At 45.6% G+C, this 18,689-nt stretch overlaps 1 protein-coding gene, 4 non-coding genes and 1 pseudogene across 5 annotated transcripts in view; all 6 read left to right on the forward strand.

The window, feature by feature from the left end:
• The window catches only part of LOC119431072 (zinc finger protein 528-like), a 28,730-nt gene extending 27,633 nt beyond the window's left edge, over positions 1 to 1,097 (forward strand). The window contains exon 4 of the mRNA XM_049658104.1: positions 424 to 1,097. Coding sequence (XP_049514061.1) covers positions 424 to 934 — 511 coding nt within the window. The 3' untranslated portion in view covers positions 935 to 1,097. The remainder of the gene's footprint in view (positions 1 to 423) is intronic.
• Positions 1 to 18,689, forward strand: part of LOC125941145 (zinc finger protein Xfin-like) — a 181,175-nt pseudogene that overhangs the window by 134,682 nt on the left and 27,804 nt on the right.
• On the forward strand, positions 12,051 to 12,125 carry Trnas-gga (transfer RNA serine (anticodon GGA)). The gene has a single exon. It is a non-coding gene; the product is annotated as a tRNA-Ser (tRNA).
• On the forward strand, positions 12,329 to 12,403 carry Trnas-gga (transfer RNA serine (anticodon GGA)). Its single transcript has one exon. It is a non-coding gene; the product is annotated as a tRNA-Ser (tRNA).
• On the forward strand, positions 12,607 to 12,681 carry Trnas-gga (transfer RNA serine (anticodon GGA)). Its single transcript has one exon. It is a non-coding gene; the product is annotated as a tRNA-Ser (tRNA).
• On the forward strand, positions 12,885 to 12,959 carry Trnas-gga (transfer RNA serine (anticodon GGA)). Its single transcript has one exon. It is a non-coding gene; the product is annotated as a tRNA-Ser (tRNA).

The following is an 18,689-nucleotide window of genomic DNA, read 5'->3' on the forward strand; positions in this document are numbered from 1 at the left end:
AAATGTTGAGTTTAATTTTTTTTTTTACATTTTCATTTTGGTTCTTAATGATTTGCTTCACTCGTATTCATATTTTATTTCAAATGCTTCACGTGTTCAAATGTCAGTTGATGCTTTTGTCGTGCTGCATTGTATAACTTCGATGCCATAAGAATATGTAACATTAGTTAAATAGGTATGTGCATAATGCAGTGTTACATGTACAAAGTAATTTGACTGTTTAGGCATAATATCAAAATTGCATGCCCACTCTGACCTCCATGTATTGCCAGTAGAGGTTCATATCTAATAAGGATGTTTATTTATAGGAAGTTGTGTGAGGCATGTACAGAATGAGTACACCATTGTCACAACAGTACTGTGTGGGTTGGGTAGTCCAAGGTTATCACACTTTTTTGCCTAAGGTGTGGCACTCCCTTTTTGATTGTCCGATGTAGCACTATTGCTCCATAAAGTGTGTGATGCATTGTTCGTCTTGCCTTCCCGTCCTCCATGTGACTATACAGATTCCTTGCCATCTGGGTTCCCGGCACCGTATCACTCGCTCGGGCCCCTGGAGCAGTACCGGTCACTTGTGGATGTGTATGGCTGGATGCTTTCCTGCCGGCTGTGCCCTTACAAGACCGAGAACAGGACCACCATGAAAAGTCACTTGCGCACACACACGGGCGAGCGCCCCTTCAAGTGCCACCTCTGCCCAAGCGATTTCACTCACAACTGGCATCTGAAAGAGCATGTGCGCACCCACACGGGGGAGCGCCCCTACCGTTGCCACCTGTGCCCGGAAGCATTCACTCAGAGTGTCCACCTGACACGCCATGTGCGCTGCCACACGGGACAGCGTCGCTTTCCCTGCGTGCACTGCAGTGCATCCTTTACACGGGAAGACCACCTCAAGAACCACATGACCTGTCATGCAGAGAAGAAGACCTAGAGGTCAGGAGCTTGCAGTTTTCTTTTTCCCTTTTTGTAGATCAACTGATTGATTGATTTTTATGGAATTTAGTGATTTCTAAAGTGCATTGAGGAGGTTTCTGGTTCCCTCAACCTTAGAGTTTCTTTTAAGATTACCTAAAAGGAAGCTTGCTCCACTGTCTATGTGAATTTCTAAAAGACCACCTTCATGTAACTTCACAGCTATGCCTGAGTATCAAAGGTTTGGCCTACCTTGAATGTTGATTGCCCAAAATGTACTCAGAACTGTGTAAATAAGCTTCTTGAAGTTACAGATAACGTAAAAGTTATAACAGAATAATGGAAGCCTATAATTGAGACCAAGGTGCAGTAGCATGTCCTGAATGTCTTGTCTTTCGTGTAAATTTAGCAACACATCGGTGGTACAGTTCGCATTTGACATAATTGTGCATCCTAGTTCAAGTGCCTATGTTCTCACAACTATTATTTATTAATACTGGGTCATTACACGCGAAATCAACCAGCGATTTTTTTTTTTTTACTGTCACAGATATAGTTGAAAAAATTTGCACGTGTTTGTGGAAATTAGAAACTCATTCTCCATGTTTGTATCTTTGTATCTTGTATCTATATTTATTCTTCTGCAGCTGAGTTAGAAGGCACCAGTCAACATTATTTTTTTTTTTTTCAAATCCATGTTGTATGATCCTGACATTCAGATAGTGTGTATGGCAAGACAACTAGGTGCCAAAATACTGCAGACATCCGTGTGGTTCAAATGTGATAATTTCTAGTTCACCAAATGTACTCAAACTTTGCGTTTTTTTTTTTTTTGAACGTGTACGCTTTGACATAAAATGCATAAATTAAGCTTGAAGTTGGTGTGTCATGGCCCATTTAATGCTATTCTTTTAGGGAAACATACAAGAGGTTTTAATTGCCATACTTTGCCACTGTAGGATATTTGTGATTCCTCAATATCCAATTTAATCAGTGAAATATTGTTATGTAATAAAATGGGTCTATTTATGTGTGTTGCTGCAACAGAAAGATCGGTATAAATGAAAAGCATGTGATATAAAATTGAGAAGTGGGCAACCTGGTGTTCCTGCATACTTCTGAATGGTGCAGAAGACATGGGACAGATGAAAAGATTTGTGTCCACCACTTTCATCTATCCTGTACCTTTTTTGCCATTCTGATATGCATACTGTATAACTAGTGTTGGCAAAACTGAGGATTATAGGACAAATTCATACAGTGGATGAAAGCTAATTGAACATTCTTTTACAGGGTTATAAGCAATCAAAGAAGAGATGCCATATGTCCCAGCCAAGTGCAAATTTCGCTGACTTGTTTCAGGAACTTGTGACAGAAAAAGTTGTAGTTTCAACGGATTCATTCTGTTAATGGTTATGAAATATGCACTCAAAACAAATTTGTCCTTAACAGCACTTGCAAACCTCATTGAAATGATTCATTTGATGTTTGAGCCACCGATTTTGCCTCACTCACAGTACATGTTCGGGAAGTTATGTATTAATGTTCGCGCAAGAATGACGTTTCATATTTTTTTTGTCTGAAGTGTAATGTACACACAGGCCATTCTCAATCAAATATTTCTCTTTAGTGTCCAAAGTGCGGCCATGTCATGGAATTGTAGGAAGCGATAGTAGGAAAGTATGGAAGAAGGTCAATTCGTTACTCGGTCGTTCACCTGATGCCCTACTTCCTGTTATTAAGAAAGACGGGGTTTATATTAGCGATGAAATGTTACCTGATGTCTTCAATGATTATTTCACCAACATTAGTACGTTACCGACTAATAGCACTGCTTGCTGTCATATCAAAGCCGCGCCTCAGGACACAGTTTTTCTCCGACCGACTGATGAAGGTGAACTTATCTGTATCTTTTCAACTTTAAAAGACAGTAGCACGTGCGATATAGATAACTTACAGATGAAACCTGTTAAATATGTTATCGATGTAATTGCCCCAGTGTTAACGCATATTTATAACCTATCACTCGCTAGTGGTGTTTTTCCACTTAAAATGCCAACTGCAAAAGTCTTAGCTTTATTCAAGAAAGGTGACAAAACAGCGATGTCCAATTACAGGCCAATATCTATACTCCCGATCTTTTCGAAAGCTTTAGAAAAAATAATTTTTAGCCGTGTATCTAAATTCCTTGAAACTAAAAACCTCCTCACTGACTCGCAATATGCCTTTCGCAAACATAGATCGACTCAGCTTGCGCTTCTTCAGCAGAAAGAATATATTTTGCAAAATTTTGAGGATCGCCAGCTTACTTTAGGAGTATTTATTGACTTTAGCAAGGCATTCGACTCCATCAGTCATGAACTATTATTAAATAAACTTATCTACTACGGTATCCGCGGTGTCGCCTTAAAATTATTGCAGTCATACTTGCAGCACAGATGCCAATATGTGTTCATTAACAACAAATCGTCTAAAATTTCTTGTGTTACGGCAGGTGTTCCCCAGGGCAGTATCCTTGGGCCTCTTCTGTTTAATATTTACGTCAATGATCTAGTTAATATCGACCCCGATGCCAAATTCATAATATATGCCGACGACACTACTGTCCTGTTTTCATCCAATAATGCTCCGGAGCTAGTATCAGTGGCTAACTCTTGTTTAGAAAAAATATATACCTGGTCTCTAGAAAATGGTCTCAAGATTAACACTGATAAAACAAAGGCAGTTTTATTTCAAGCGAAGAATAAGAATATCTGTCTTTGCAGGGACGTTGTGTTAGGGCCTTCTAAAATTGAACTTGTCTCTTCTGTGAATACACTCGGGGTCTTTTTTGATGAAAATATGAGCTGGAGCGATCACATTGATTTTCTTGCAGGCAAACTCTCCCAAATTACTGGACGGGTTTTCTCTCTTCGCTACATGCCTCGGAAGATTAAAATGTTAATTTATAATGCTTTATTTGCGAGCCACCTTCATTATTGCTGCCTTATTTGGGGCACCACATCTGTTACAGATACTAACCGTTTGCTTGTAATACAAAAGAAGATTGTTCGCGTAATTAGTGATATGCCCTTCGACTTCCCATCTGAACCCCTATTTAAAAAACTTCGCCTAATTAAAGTCAGTGATATGTTTAACTACCGCCTTGCTCTTGGATACCTAAACGAAACCAAACAGAACTTAAACCTTGTTTCATTTCTGGCCAGATTAGAACGCAACATCCCATATTATAACACCAGGTCCCCGGAATACTGGCATGTGCCGCATGTGCGTTCAACTTATGGTAACCAGATGATTTGTTACACTCTCCCCACTTTGCTGAATAATCTCAGATCTGCGTCCATTGATGTATTTAGTTGTTCTGGCAGAGAACTGTATAATTTCTACTGCCCTAAGAATTGGGTTTGACTATATATGTAATCTCTTTTTTGTTCAAGAGTTGTATGTATCTATGTATCCATATTGTTCGTTTTTCCCAAATTGTTTGATGTGTGAAGCAAAATGCTCTCAATCTCTCTTTCCTTTCTCTCTTCTGTTTTTTCTTTTTCTCCTCTTTTTTTTTTCTCCCATCTGTTTTATCTGTTCACTTCTTGCTGTCTGCTGCCTTCTGGTTATTAGGACTAGTCAAGTTGCTGTTCGTAGCAACTTTTTCCTAATGCCTTGGAACCTTGTACCACTTGTTTTCATGAATAAAGGTATTATTATTATTTATTATTAATTTTCCGCCATGGCAGATGCACCATTCTTTGTTCTATTAGACATACCATCACAAGTGCGAAGGCTCCTCAAAGGCTGCAATATACTTGACCTTTCGAAACCGCTTAGATTCCATGACACCTTCTCTGACATTACAGATGGAAAGGTGTACGGTCACTTTGTTACCTCTACAATTGGTTCTGGCCACAGGATCAGTTTTACCTTAACTATACTGATGGAACACCCCTTTTTAAATATAGTGGAGCTGCCATCTGGCCTGTCCAGCTTCTTATAAGTGAGGTTCCACTGGAGCAGTGAATGAACAAGCTTGTGCTAGCAGCACTTTGGTTCGGAAAAGAAAAACCCAATGGAGTTGTTTGAAGGCGCTTATGTAGATGCACTGACTAAGCTTGGAGAAGAGGGATTATTGCTTGAGCATGAAGGAAGAAGAAAAGGTATTTAAAGCCTTTTGTTGTATCCGCTGTGCTGTAGACTCAGTTGCAAGAGCACCCATGAAGGGGATAATGCAATTTAATGGCTATTATGAGTGCAACTGGTGTCTGCAGCAAGGAGAAAGAATTGCTGGGTCAATGAAATGTACTGTGCAACAAAATGAACTAGTTGAGTGCACAGAAGAGCAAATGCTGCAAGATATGAAAACAGCACTAAAGGATGGAAGTCCTGTGCATGGTATGAAAACAGTGTCACCACTTATAAATTTGCGACAATTCAATATAGTGTCTGGATTTGTACCAGACCGCGGTATACACATTGTATCCTGCTAGGCCTAGGACGTTAGTTCTTGGATTGATGGCTGGAAGAAACTGGACGGAAATTTTACATAGGTCGCTGCCTAGAAATTATAAACAAATGGTTGTTCTCCACCTCCAAGAGAAGTCACACGAATACCCATATCATTGAAATAAAGGAAGTGGTGGAAAGCCAAGGCGTTGAAAAACTGGATCCTTTTTTACAGCCTTCCGGTGCTTGAGGGGATCTTGGGGAAAAAATATTTGCAACACTGGGCATGCCTTGTAGAAAGTTTGCATCTGCTCCTTGAGAAGGACTTGCTCACCTGTGACCTGATAATTGCAGAAAATTTTTGCTTTATTTTACACCGAAACAGAGATTCTTTATGGGAAGGAAACTATGACCAGCAAAATGCACCAAGCCACCCACTTAGCCGAAAGCGTGCGTCAATTGGGCCACTGTGGTCCAATTCAGCCTTTCCATTTGAATCAGGAAATGGTTCATTGAAATCGATTGTAAAAGCTACGAATGGAATTCCACACCAAATCTGTCACTCACTGCAAAAGCTTACTAAACTGACTCAAGCACCTAGAATTATGTCGTACTGTTCATCATTTGATAAAATAGTAGCTAAGAAATCAGTGTTAATGTCTGGGGATATTCATTTTTTTTGGTTGCAGAGCTCCCTATGCCAAAAGGGACACATCGGTGCAAAAACATGACAAGCTTTCTGACCACGTTCAACAATTTCCTCATGTACTAAAAAAGAAGACAATCCTCACCAACAAAAAGTATGCAGAAAAGAAATGGACTAATAGCTCTTGTCTTCATCTTTCAAGTGGTTCGTATGCCATCATTGAACAAGCATTATGTGACAGTAACTCACGAGCACATGCCATAGTCAGCAGGCTGAAGTGTTCTACTCTGAGGTACATGTCAAGAACCACGAGACATCCTTTAAAAGTGGTTGGACAGGCAACACGAATGGAGGTTGTTGAATTGGCAGAAGTCTGCAAAGTCTGTGTGTTTATTCAGCTCGATGAAACTTATAACTCCTGTTCCAAGCTCTTTCACGCTGTAGTTTTACGGTGTCAACGGTTACAGTTTTGGTGCAAATCCATCTGGTCTTGGACTTTTCATGTGTTTCTGGAAACAACACATCATGTTGACACTTTGAACAGAGCTTATGCTGTCTATTTCTATACTCCTGTGTGTCCGAACTTTGGTCACAAAGCTAGTAAGCATTACATGCAAACACATGAAACATAAGATCAGTATCAAATTTTCTGTGAAATCAGGCAGTGGTGCAGAAATACGTCAAACGTGAAAAGTCTACAGAAAGGATACCTTAAAGGAGAGAATTTTATCCAAATGTGTCCCGCATTTTTGAGTCGCTCCGAGGACACCAACGATGATGCAAGGTGAGGGCGCCCCGCCACCTCGCATGAAGGTGTAAACATTAAAGGGACTAGCCACCAATTCCTGTAGTATTCGTTTTTTTAGTGAGAAAAAGAAAATTCAATTCTGGGGTTTTGCGTGCCGAAACAACTTTCCGATTATGAGGCATGGCATAGTGGCAGACTCTGGATTCATTTGGACCACCTGGGCTTCTTTAACGTCCACTTTCAAAACGCGTATAACTAGCCTACTAAACATTGTCCCAATAATGCTACATTTACATGTCGGTTGTTTCTAGTGCTCTTCTTTTTTTCCCACTGAAAACATAGAAGTGTAGCACAAACTGGATCTTTCGCTTAAATATAAGCCGACCAAAGAGTGCATACGAGAGGTTGTACATAGAACACATTGTAGGTTAGCTTTCTTTTTTTTTCATCAGTAGCTGTTTGCGCTTGTACACTGTCATAAATTGTTCTTGTAGCAAATGGTCCTTGTATGTTACATGTACGTGATTTCTAACTTTCATTTTCTTTCCTATTATTTTTGTAGCCGCTCCCGCTAGCACTACTTTTCTGACCACAGTATCTGTAAAGAAATGAATTAATGAATTGTGTCTAATATAGAGTATGTTGAAGGTGACCACACTGATATATCTGATAGCTTGTGAATTTTTTTTTTAATGTTGCATGGACATTTGGGATAGTCTTTGTATATTGCTTCTTGTGTTCAGACTGTGAATGTGAATCTGGCTACTGAGATGTAACTGGTCTGATGTGAAATTAATTGTTTTTAATGTACTGTACTAACAGTTCGGATAGACCCAGCTCATTGGCTGCTTTTTGTATTTCGGTTCAATGTGAATCTCCTTGACTATGTACATATGACTATTAAGAGTTCTGTTATATTGCAGTTTGAAATAAATTGCATAAGTGAAATATACAAAGGTCTTCGTTGTGCTTGTTTCTACACTTTGTGTAAATGTGGTAATTTATGGAAACATATATATGGTATGCTCATCTCATAGGGATATTTGGACTTATGTTGGGAGATTTTTTTTTTCATTATTTTGCACAATAAACATTTGGATGCATCTTGAAATCATTGCAAAATCACAAGATTACTGACCAAATGAGCACGTCATTCGGGAACCAACAGGAATACATTTCCAATTGGTAAAACCAAATGGTTAAACTGGAATAGCAACCTACCAATTGGCCAATTGGTGCTTCTTATTGCCCACAAATTGGCCAATTGCTGCATCCAATTGTTGACTAAATGACCACTTGGAGAACCAACTGAAGTAGAGCCTACAGTTAGCAATATCTCAGACGATCCATTTCAAATCTGTTGGATAATGGGTCACACCAAATGAGGCCAGTTGAGACCAATTGAAATTTCTAATAAATGTCAAAAGTAGGTAGGTAGGTAGTAAACTTTATTGACGTCCTGAAGTAGTCACCCCTCGTTTTCATGGAGGGAGGACCGCGGGACGCTCCCATGTCGGGACAGGAAGGCCAAGTCTCACCGCCGCATCGTGGGCCTTCTGGACTGCCTTGAGTTGATGGAACCAGTCATGACGCTTGATCAGTAAATAAAATGTGTCTTGCGAGATCCCTTGATCCGTGTGGTGCTGTAAAGAGGGGCACTCCCAGAGCATATGGTTAAAATCGCTGTATCCGCTGCAGTCGGGACACGAAGGGGAGACCTCCGCGAAACAACTATAGATCGAGAGGCAGGGATACGAGTGCGTTTGTAATAACCTAAGCGTAACCGATTGAGGCCGTGATAGGCTTCGGTGGGGCAACAGAAATGCCCTGCGAGCAAGTTAATAATGCTTTGGGACTTTGTTAAAGGTGGAGAGTATGTCCCTAAAGCGGGGGGGTTCCGTCTCCGCCACGATCGCACCAGACCCGTCGCGGGCCCCGCCCGGTGCACCGGCCCCAGATAGCCCGGCGCGGCAAGCGAGACCTCGCGCCCGAGCATGGGCCAATTCGTTGTCGTTGACAAGCCCCCCTACTTTCGACCCTACATGGGCCGGGAACCAGGTGATGGTGTGATGAACAAGTACTTTTCTTTCGAGTATCTTGGCGACTTCTTACAGACGGCCTCAGATGCGAATGCTCTGGCTGCCGATCTCGAGTCTGTGTAGACTTCCGTTTTGCTTGGATCTAACAGCGCTAATGCTAGGGCTAGCTGTTCTGCCTTAGCGGGCGATGAGGTAATAATTAATGCGGCCGAAAGTACCCGGCCCTTGGTGTCAACGGAGACGACCGCAAAGCGGGAGGTGCTGCTAGCGGAATGCTCGTATTGAGCAGCATCGACGAAACATGCGTCCGATGCGTGTGCGTGTGTCAGGAGTGCAGAGGCCCTAGCCAACCTTCTGCTCGTATTGTGTTGTGGGTGTACGTTCCTCGGCAGTGGAGAAACCTTAATGTAAGATCTCGTGTGATTTGGCAGCTGCGTGTTGTGTTCCATCGCAAAAATGGGATTGATGTTGACGCCTTCAAGGATTTTTCGCCCCGCAATGGTGGACAAAAGTCTAGCAAGCTGCGCCGTCTGCTGCGCTTCAATGATTTCCTCTAGGGTGTTGTGAATACCTAGGCTCATGAGGCTCTCAGGTGTTAGTACGCATCGGGAGGCCAAGGACCTTCTTTATACTCTTGCGAATGAGCGTGTTTAGTTTGGTTCTCTCGTGAACTTGCCATTTGTCCATAGGTGCAATGTAGTTTACATGACTCATTAGGAATGCGTGGTAAATCTTGAGAAGGTTGTCTTCTTTGAGCCCTCCTTTATTGTTGGACACCCTGGAGATTAGTCTAATTACTCCCTCCGCGTGCGAGGTTAGTCTGTTGATTGTGCGACCGTTGTGCCCGTTGGCCTCGATAATCATGCCTAAAACCCGGATAGAGTTAACTCTTGGGATCGTTTGCCCAGTTGCCGTGTGTAGTCTGATATTCATCTCATCTAAGGGCTTCCAATTTTTCGGTTTGGGACCCCTTTTAGTTGGGCGATACAGGAGAAGTTCAGATTTGGACCTCAAGAGTTTGAGTCCCATTTTCTGTATGTGACTAACATCGCAGTCGACTGACTCCTGTAGAGATCGTTCGACTTGACCGTCCGAACCGCCAGTGCACCAGACGGTGATGTCGTCAGCGTAAATGGCGCTTCGGATACCGCCTAGATGTTCTAGCTCGGTCGCGAGCTCGCACATGGCAATATTGAAAAGAAGCGGTGAAACAACCGACCCCTGTGGCGTGCCAACGGGACCAAGCTCGTAAAGCTCTGATTTGAGATCGCCGAGTTTGATGGTGGCCTTCCTATCTTTAAGGAAGGAGCTAACAAAGCTGTGAAACTTCTCTCCGAGGTTGAGGCGTGAGATGGAGTCTGGAATGTGATGGTGGGCTACGTTGTCAAAGGCTTTTTCGAGGTCAAGCCCCAGAACGGCCATGGTGTCTCTAGTATCCCGTTCTAATACGGTGTGCCTAATGAGCAGCATGACGTCCTGCCTAGATAAGTGTGGTCTAAACCCGAAGATGTTACTGGGGATTAACCCCTCGTCCTCGATGTGTTCAGAAATTTTGTCATTGATCACGTGCTCGACTACCTTCCCTAGACAGGCAAGTGTGTGTGTGTGTGTGTGTGTTTTTTTTTTTTTTTACTCGACTCATATAATCTCCTTCTAACATGCAGCCAGGCGCGGATCCAGGGGGGATGTCCGGATGTCCTGACCCCCCCCTCAGATTTCTGCATCGCCCCCTCGCTGACAGGGGGATGGCCCTGTCGCAAAAAAATATGGCCACCAGCATTCTTCAAAAGTATTTTTCGCGAGTACCAGTTGTAACTTGTAGCAGCCATGTAGAATTAAGTAAAGCTAGCTCACTCACAAGTTTAGTTGTATTCCGTAGGGGTGTGGTGTCGCGAAGTTGCCGTAGTTACTTTTTCTCATAAACACCTTGGACCTCCTGGCGCCGGCCGTGCGTCGAATGAACGAGGGGACGTCCCTTTTGCCAAGCACGCCGATGTGCGCGCGAGCGCCTTCGCACCTGATTAACTTAGCTCCCCCTCGGGGTGTCATCGGTTGCCTCATTGGATGTCATCAGTACCGCGACCAACCTGCTTAATGAAAGAGATCTCTCGCTGAAGTGTTTATATATAAATAATAACAACTAACAGCTAAACTAAGAACTACTCATAGGCAACATTTTTTAAACTGTGATCACAGTTGCACGTTGACAATATCCAGCACGAGCACAGTACCTTTCGTACGCTACAAGTTTTTCATTGTAAGTTCGCAGTTTTATTGTCGTACATTAAGCACAGGAGGCTCAAACCCGCCGGATCCTTTTATCTGAGTGGGCGTTCTCGCGGGAGCGTGACGTCAACGGCCAATGCGAGCGCGCGGGTCTAGGATGGCGTCGCGTGGTTAGAGAAACAGGAGCAGATGCGCACCTTGTGTAAAAGGATGACATCGAGTGGGAAACAAAACACGAAGACGCTGGCTCGCGCTCTCGGCTAACACGCTACATCCTTCTTCTTGTAGGTGGCGTCGTGAGTCTTCATACGCGGTGATTCGCATATCGTAAACACCCAGCGTAGTGGTTGCCGCGTTGGAGCGGGGCGTTACGGCTAGTTACGGCCGTATTCAAGAACGTTCCTCTAGTCAACACAACACGTCGACTCAAGAGGAAAGATAGCACCGCCATCCCTCCAAAGAAGTGGTCACTGAGCTTCATGACCATTCACGGGAATTCTTTAGAATTGTCGCGTCTTTGTCAGTGGAGAGGCGGCGCTGTGCTCAACAAGGTGGAGTGGAGGAAGAGCTTCGAGTCGAGGGCTGTTTGAGAATAGGGGAGTTTTAGTCCTCCAAAGCAAACGAAGGTGTCTCAGCCGAACACAAGGATCTTCTTAAGGAAATCAAGGTGTTCCAATAGAACTCCAAAAACGGACGCGTGCTTACGCATTTATAACGAACCTGCCACAGATCATCCCAAATTTTATTTTAAGAAACAATACAGACTTAGATATACGGGGTGTTCAAAATTAAGCTTTATGGTTTTCTTAAAATTAGGCACTGGGAGGCGCGTGAAGAACACCTGCGCAAATAAGTTATGTGGCCAGGGGGACACAAAGTGAGATGATATAATTATTGCTGTTAGCAGCCGAATCAACTAAAATTGAATAATTAACTTTTTATTGACTGCAGTAAGGATTTCCGCTGAACTATTACATCAAACACTTGCCTTTGCTTCGAGTTGTCGACAAATTCGACTTCGCCCTGCCATCTGCTAGCCGCCTGGTTAGCTCAGATGGTAGAGCGGCTGCCCCGGAAAGGCGGTGGTCCCGGGTTCGAGTCCCGGACCAGGACGAATTTTTCTTCAACTGCGAGGCTTTCTTTCGAGGAACCCGGTTGGGTTTCCATAGTAGCGAATTGCTACATTTGGGTGGAAGTCTCAGTTTCCCTTTAATTACTTATCTCCACCTAGCGGATTTCCGCTGAACTATTACATCAAACACTTGCCTTTGCTTCGAGTTGTCGACAAATTCGACTTCGCCCTGCCATCTGCTAGCCGCCTGGTTAGCTCAGATGGTAGAGCGGCTGCCCCGGAAAGGCGGTGGTCCCGGGTTCGAGTCCCGGACCAGGACGAATTTTTCTTCAACTGCGAGGCTTTCTTTCGAGGAACCCGGTTGGGTTTCCATAGTAGCGAATTGCTACATTTGGGTGGAAGTCTCAGTTTCCCTTTAATTACTTATCTCCACCTAGCGGATTTCCGCTGAACTATTACATCAAACACTTGCCTTTGCTTCGAGTTGTCGACAAATTCGACTTCGCCCTGCCATCTGCTAGCCGCCTGGTTAGCTCAGATGGTAGAGCGGCTGCCCCGGAAAGGCGGTGGTCCCGGGTTCGAGTCCCGGACCAGGACGAATTTTTCTTCAACTGCGAGGCTTTCTTTCGAGGAACCCGGTTGGGTTTCCATAGTAGCGAATTGCTACATTTGGGTGGAAGTCTCAGTTTCCCTTTAATTACTTATCTCCACCTAGCGGATTTCCGCTGAACTATTACATCAAACACTTGCCTTTGCTTCGAGTTGTCGACAAATTCGACTTCGCCCTGCCATCTGCTAGCCGCCTGGTTAGCTCAGATGGTAGAGCGGCTGCCCCGGAAAGGCGGTGGTCCCGGGTTCGAGTCCCGGACCAGGACGAATTTTTCTTCAACTGCGAGGCTTTCTTTCGAGGAACCCGGTTGGGTTTCCATAGTAGCGAATTGCTACATTTGGGTGGAAGTCTCAGTTTCCCTTTAAGTGTGTATGTTTGTATTCAAAAGTTAGAGGCAGTGGTGTTTCTACACAGTTTCACTTGGAAGAATTCTTCTAGCATGTCTGTGCTACGAGATATCCAACTCCAAATTTTAATTGTCGTTCGCACGATTACGCATGCAACTTGCAAGAGAGTGAGGATCGGCGCAAAGCTCCTCCCTGATGTGACGCGGCTGTTGCGTGAGGCGTTGAGTCTGACAACGGGGCGGAGGCATTGGTAAAGATAATAACTGTCCCCCTTCCCCTCACGGCTGGCAAAATGAAAAAAAAATATATCGAAGAACCCGTAACTGATGTCGTAACACGCGACCGCGCAGCCTGTAAATATGGCGGTAGCAGCCATGCCGAGATAATGGCGCGAGCGGTGAAGCCGGAGGGCAGTGCGCGTGCGTAATGGTGACTAGACGACCGGGCATGGTCCTTGTTTGGGCTACGCAAATAAAGTGACTGCTGATTTCCAAGTATTGTAAGTTTTATTGAAATCAAGAGCACCAACTGCACCATCAACAGCAGAAACCTTTTTAGCTATGCTAACGAATATTTCATACTGCCGCTTTAAGTTTGGTGTTGTCATGCACAAATCTCATGACAACACTTCACCCATCAAGATGTGAATGCCCTAAAAATGTTCAAAATGCCTCCCTTCCACAGAAACACAAAGCATAAACCGCTCTCGCGGCGACTCGATAACTCTGCGCAGTACAACAATTGAAATTTGGAGTCGGATATCTTGGAGCACGGACACGCTAGAATAATTCTTCCGACTGATACTGTGTAGAAACGCGACTGCCTCTGTTTTCAATACAAACATACCCACTTACTGCAGTCGACAAAAAATAATTGTTCAATTTTAGTTAATTAGGCTGCTCACAGCGATAATTATCATCTCACTTTGTTCCCCCTGGCCACATAACTTATTTGTACCGGTGGTCTTCGCGTGCCTCCCAGTGCCTAATTTTAAGAAAACCTTAAAGCTTAGTTTTGAACACCCTGTATTATCAGGCACCGCCGCCATGCACATGGCTGTACTGAGTAACGTCCTTTTCCTATAAGCTCGGAGAAACCGATACCTGGCTTCGCTACAGGTCTTCTTCCTCTTTATGGGGTTTCACGTGCCAAAACGAGTTCTGATTATGAGGCACGCCATAGTGGAAGGCTCCGGATTAATTTTGACCACCTGGGTTTCTTTAACGTGCACTACAACGGAAGCACGCGGGCGTTTTTGCATTTCTCCTCCATCGAAATGCGGCCGCGGCGGCCGGGATTCGATCCCGCGATCTCGTGCTCAGCAGCGCAACGCCTGAACTGACTGAGCCACCACGGCGGGCTACAGGTGTTGCTCTAGCCGTAAGAAACGCGGGTTTGTCGTGAGCAGAAACGGTGAATTTCGGTAAATAAGAAAGGCTACTATCATCATCATCATCATCAGTGACAGAAGCTGACCCCCCCCTCAGAAAAAACCTGGATCCGCCCCTGCATGCAGCCCGTGCATGCGCTACATAAAAACCACACGAAATGACGTGCCAACAAGTATTTGTAGGACGTTAACGTAAATTTAATATTATACGTGTATTTTACGAGCACCTTCCGAACCGTTGCTAACTGAAGCGAACGCACACACGACGTCGGACAGTCCTGAGCAGACGACGCGAGCTTACACGTGAAACGTTACACCCGGCGTCATTTACGCGACTGGTGCAGCTATGACTGAGGTGTAGCACTTCCTTCGGAAAGCATGCACTATCAATTAAACAACGTTGCATGAGTGTACAGGGTCCTGAACATTTCGCTGCCCCTGTTCGAAAAAAAGGTTTTGCGATCACCGCTGCACTGTTCTTGCTCAAAATTTGCAGAACGATCTCATTTTGGGGTCGACTTTGTTTAGTATAACACTTACCACAGTTAATTGCCTGGCTTTTAAGAAGAAAAAAAAAATCAAATTTGTCTACACTTGTGGGGATGCAAGCTTCTGCATCGACGGCGCTAGCATAAACTGGTGTCGCTGCCTGCCGGCAGCTGCAGAAAGCAGCTGTTCAGGGGGGTTGGCCACTTGTTCCAGGAGCGAGCAACACGCGGCAAAGCTCCCTGACCAGCTGCTTTCTGTAGCTACCGGCAGGCGGCAACACCAGCTTACAGATTATCGAGGAGGCTATGCAGTAACTCTAGGGCGCACAGCCGCGCACTCTAGGGCGCACAACTAGCACCCGCCCATTCTGAAACGAAGCCTCATGAACATCGTCTAAAATGCCTGTTTGCGGCGGCTGCTGTGAATCTCGCCCACGCGTCACCTACGCGCTGGTTCTCGCGATCTCCAGATTAGCGAGGCAGTCGCGCCACACTTCGCTCCGTTTCCAACGTGCTGCACGAGACAGATTGTCCGCGCCAGCCAATATATCGCGAAATGAAAACACGCGCGCTCAACAAGTTTCGCATTAGTTCGACGACCATGTCGACATGATCTCCGAAGTTCGCTACGAGGTAGAGATAACGGAAAGAAAAGGAAGAGAAAGACGCAGTTCAACTTCAAGAAGCGTTCAGCATGGCTACTTTCCGATGACATCGAGAACGTCCCGATCACCGAGTCGAGCGACAACGAAGCCTCCAACTGCGGATTAAGCCTAGCTCCAGTTCGCGCTTCCAACCGCGGCCGCGTTTCATCGGCGGTTCGGCATGACACTGCTATGCTGCAGCCAGAAGTCTTGCAGCGCATTCGCAAAGAACCATTGAAGAAAAACTTCAAGCGCTAGCTTAAACTCCTGCAACTGAGTGAAAATCGGACCTTTCGGATCGCGTTGATGACGCTGCTGCTCGGAACAAATGAGCTTGCTACGATCGTCATTGCGAGGTTAAGTGTACCAAGTGTCATTTCAAGTGTACGATGTGTGGTGCTAGCGTCACAGTGCGAAAAGGTGAGCGGGATTATGGACTTGCTTGTGATGTAGGCTGTCGAGTGCGTAAGCTGCGGCGATACATTGCGTAGGGGTGGAGTTCACCCCGTGTAAACGACGAACAGAAAGTTGAACAGTTCATCGTGAACATTCTCGCTATGTGGGCATTGCAGAGCACTGGCAACCTCCAAACCGCCCTAAACGTTATTTTCGAGGCAATGAACGTCTCGCACCGAGGCATGCACAGCAAAACATGGCAGTGACATCTAAAAACATTCACCGATGATTACGTTACTCCCTAATGCAAAACTTGAGCGCAGCTCTACACTTGTTTTTATATCGCGATTTATACTGGCTGGAGCGGACAATCTGTCTCTTGCGGCACGTTCCAAACGGATCGAGCGAAGTATGGCTCGACGGCCTTGCTAATCTGGAGATTGCGAGAGGCACCGCGTGGGTGCAATTCATAGCAGCCGCCCCAGACAGACCTCCGCTCGTGCAGCGCTTTGTTTCCATATATGGTATCGAGGACGCGCTCACCGCATGCCTTATCGGTGAATAGACGATGGCTGGATAAGGTTGAACCCTCTAAATCGGGCGGCGGCTCAAGCCACCTAGCCGTGACTAGAGATAGATTTTGTAATCAGTGGAGGGTGAAATTTCACTCTTGCCTTGATTTTAGTCACCAATCAGATAACCTCCGTTTGGTAATTTCAACCCTCTTAAAGTCTATTTTGCCTACACTTTCCCTACACCCCAATGCTTTGATCTGTAGGGCGAAGCCCTTTACAGAAAATTATCAGGTGTTCAGCCGTTTCCTCCTCTCCACACGCACCGCATAACGTGCGGTACAGTATAGACCACTTATAACGTAACCGCTTATAGTGCAGGACCGGATATAGTACGGTCTTTTCAGACTCCCGTTAATTTTCCCATAGCACTCCATGTATACGCATGCGACTTGAGGAGGTCGCGCGACCATTTGCGACTCGCGAACAAAAAGCGACCGAAGGCGACTGATGTTCACACCGGCAAGGCCGGCTGAGCGCGACCTGCAAGTCGCAATCCCGGACATTCTCGTTCTTCAGCGAGAATTCTAGGGATCTACGGAGTTAGCGCGCACTTGGCTGGCACTGTGTAAATTGGTTTCGCGTTCCGGCAACAGCCATGAATTTTGATTTGAGCGATGGCTGGATTTTGATTCGAGCGAACAGGAGGACGTCGTCCCTGTGCTGAAGTGCTCTGCCGGGGTGTCAGCTGTGGCAGCGCGGAAGCCTCCGAAGAAAACGCGACACTCGTGGGTGCGCCCGTGCCTCCGCTCGCGTGAAGTGACCAGCTACGCAAGCCGCCTTGTGCGCATGACAACGAGTATTATCGAGAGCAAGTTGTAATTTCTAGTTCGCATTGCGTGTTATTCGGTGCATACTATTAAAGCGAAGCTGTTCACCCACTGTTCACCTTTGGGTGGCGTGCTCATCCAACGAACGGCAGCTGGAAAAAGGGTTTGTGTTGTGCTTTCTTTTCCTGCTGTTTAGCTTCCAGCGAATGCGACCGCGTACATTCGACATGTTGCTGCAACTGCTGCGTCCCAGAATCACACGACAAGACACCAATTACCGGCCTGTAGCCTGCATATCGTGACGCGGACATTGCATTTGGCGTGGACGACGACACACATCACTTTCAGCGCGGCGCTGATTGGTTGAGCTGCTTTGTGACCACGGTCGTGCGACTGAAAAATCGAGCAGTGAGCGACTGGCCCAAAATGGTCGCTTTTCGAGAAAAGCGACCATTTGCGACTGGTCGCTTTGCGACCAACTTGGTCGCGCGACCACTGTCAGTCGCCGGTGTGAATGAGCCTTTACAGTGCAGCCGCGTGAGACGAAATACCGGTTATAATGCGGCTTCTGCGGGAAAATCTCGCCGACAAGGGCGGTAGCGAGCACGCTTCTCAACGAGATGCGCCCACCGATTAAAGAGGAGATCAACGATGGTGATGTGGAGGAGGAGCATGAGTCCAAGGACGATAAAATCGGCGACGCCGCCTTCACAGAGAGCACACGCGACTTCCATCGCGCGAAAGGCCGTGGAGGTATGGGAGGGAGGGAGGGCGATGCTGTGCTGCGGCACCAAATGCGTATCTTGCAACCGGGCACAAGGGGAACTGGCGACGCTATCTCCCACGCGAAAGGAGCAAAGCGGGAAGGCAGCGCGGGAGGGAGGGCGGGGCGGCTTCTACTCTGCCAACAAATGCGTTTGCGCCTGTGCCGGCTGTAGGGAGTAAACAAAAAACAAGATATTTATCGGCTGATAAATATACACAAATTAATAAAATAGAATAATAAAATAAAAGACGCAAGACAGACTAACACACCTGAACTTAATATGACACAATGATGACAGAGAAATATGATGAGCAATTAACAATACATATACATATGAAACAGGGCGCGGATCAAATATACAAGAATAACACCTAACAGCGTTTCACTAAAGATAAAGTTAAAAAAAAAACAAGGATGTCATACGCGTGGCCGTGCAGCAGCAGCAAGTCCATAAACCGTGAAGTCTGTGCACAGAGCTTTCCCGAAGAATGCTGGCGGTCCGATCTCGTTGAGGTGGATGCGATTGCTGGGCTGGGTTTACCGGGAGTCTAGATTTGACGTCTTCTCTCAAGCAAGTTGAGCTAACTTGAGGCGAACTACCGTGAGCTTCGTCACAGACGTTG

The sequence above is a fragment of the Dermacentor silvarum genome, chromosome 10, assembly GCF_013339745.2.
Source record: "Dermacentor silvarum isolate Dsil-2018 chromosome 10, BIME_Dsil_1.4, whole genome shotgun sequence".
NCBI lineage: Eukaryota > Metazoa > Arthropoda > Arachnida > Ixodida > Ixodidae > Dermacentor > Dermacentor silvarum.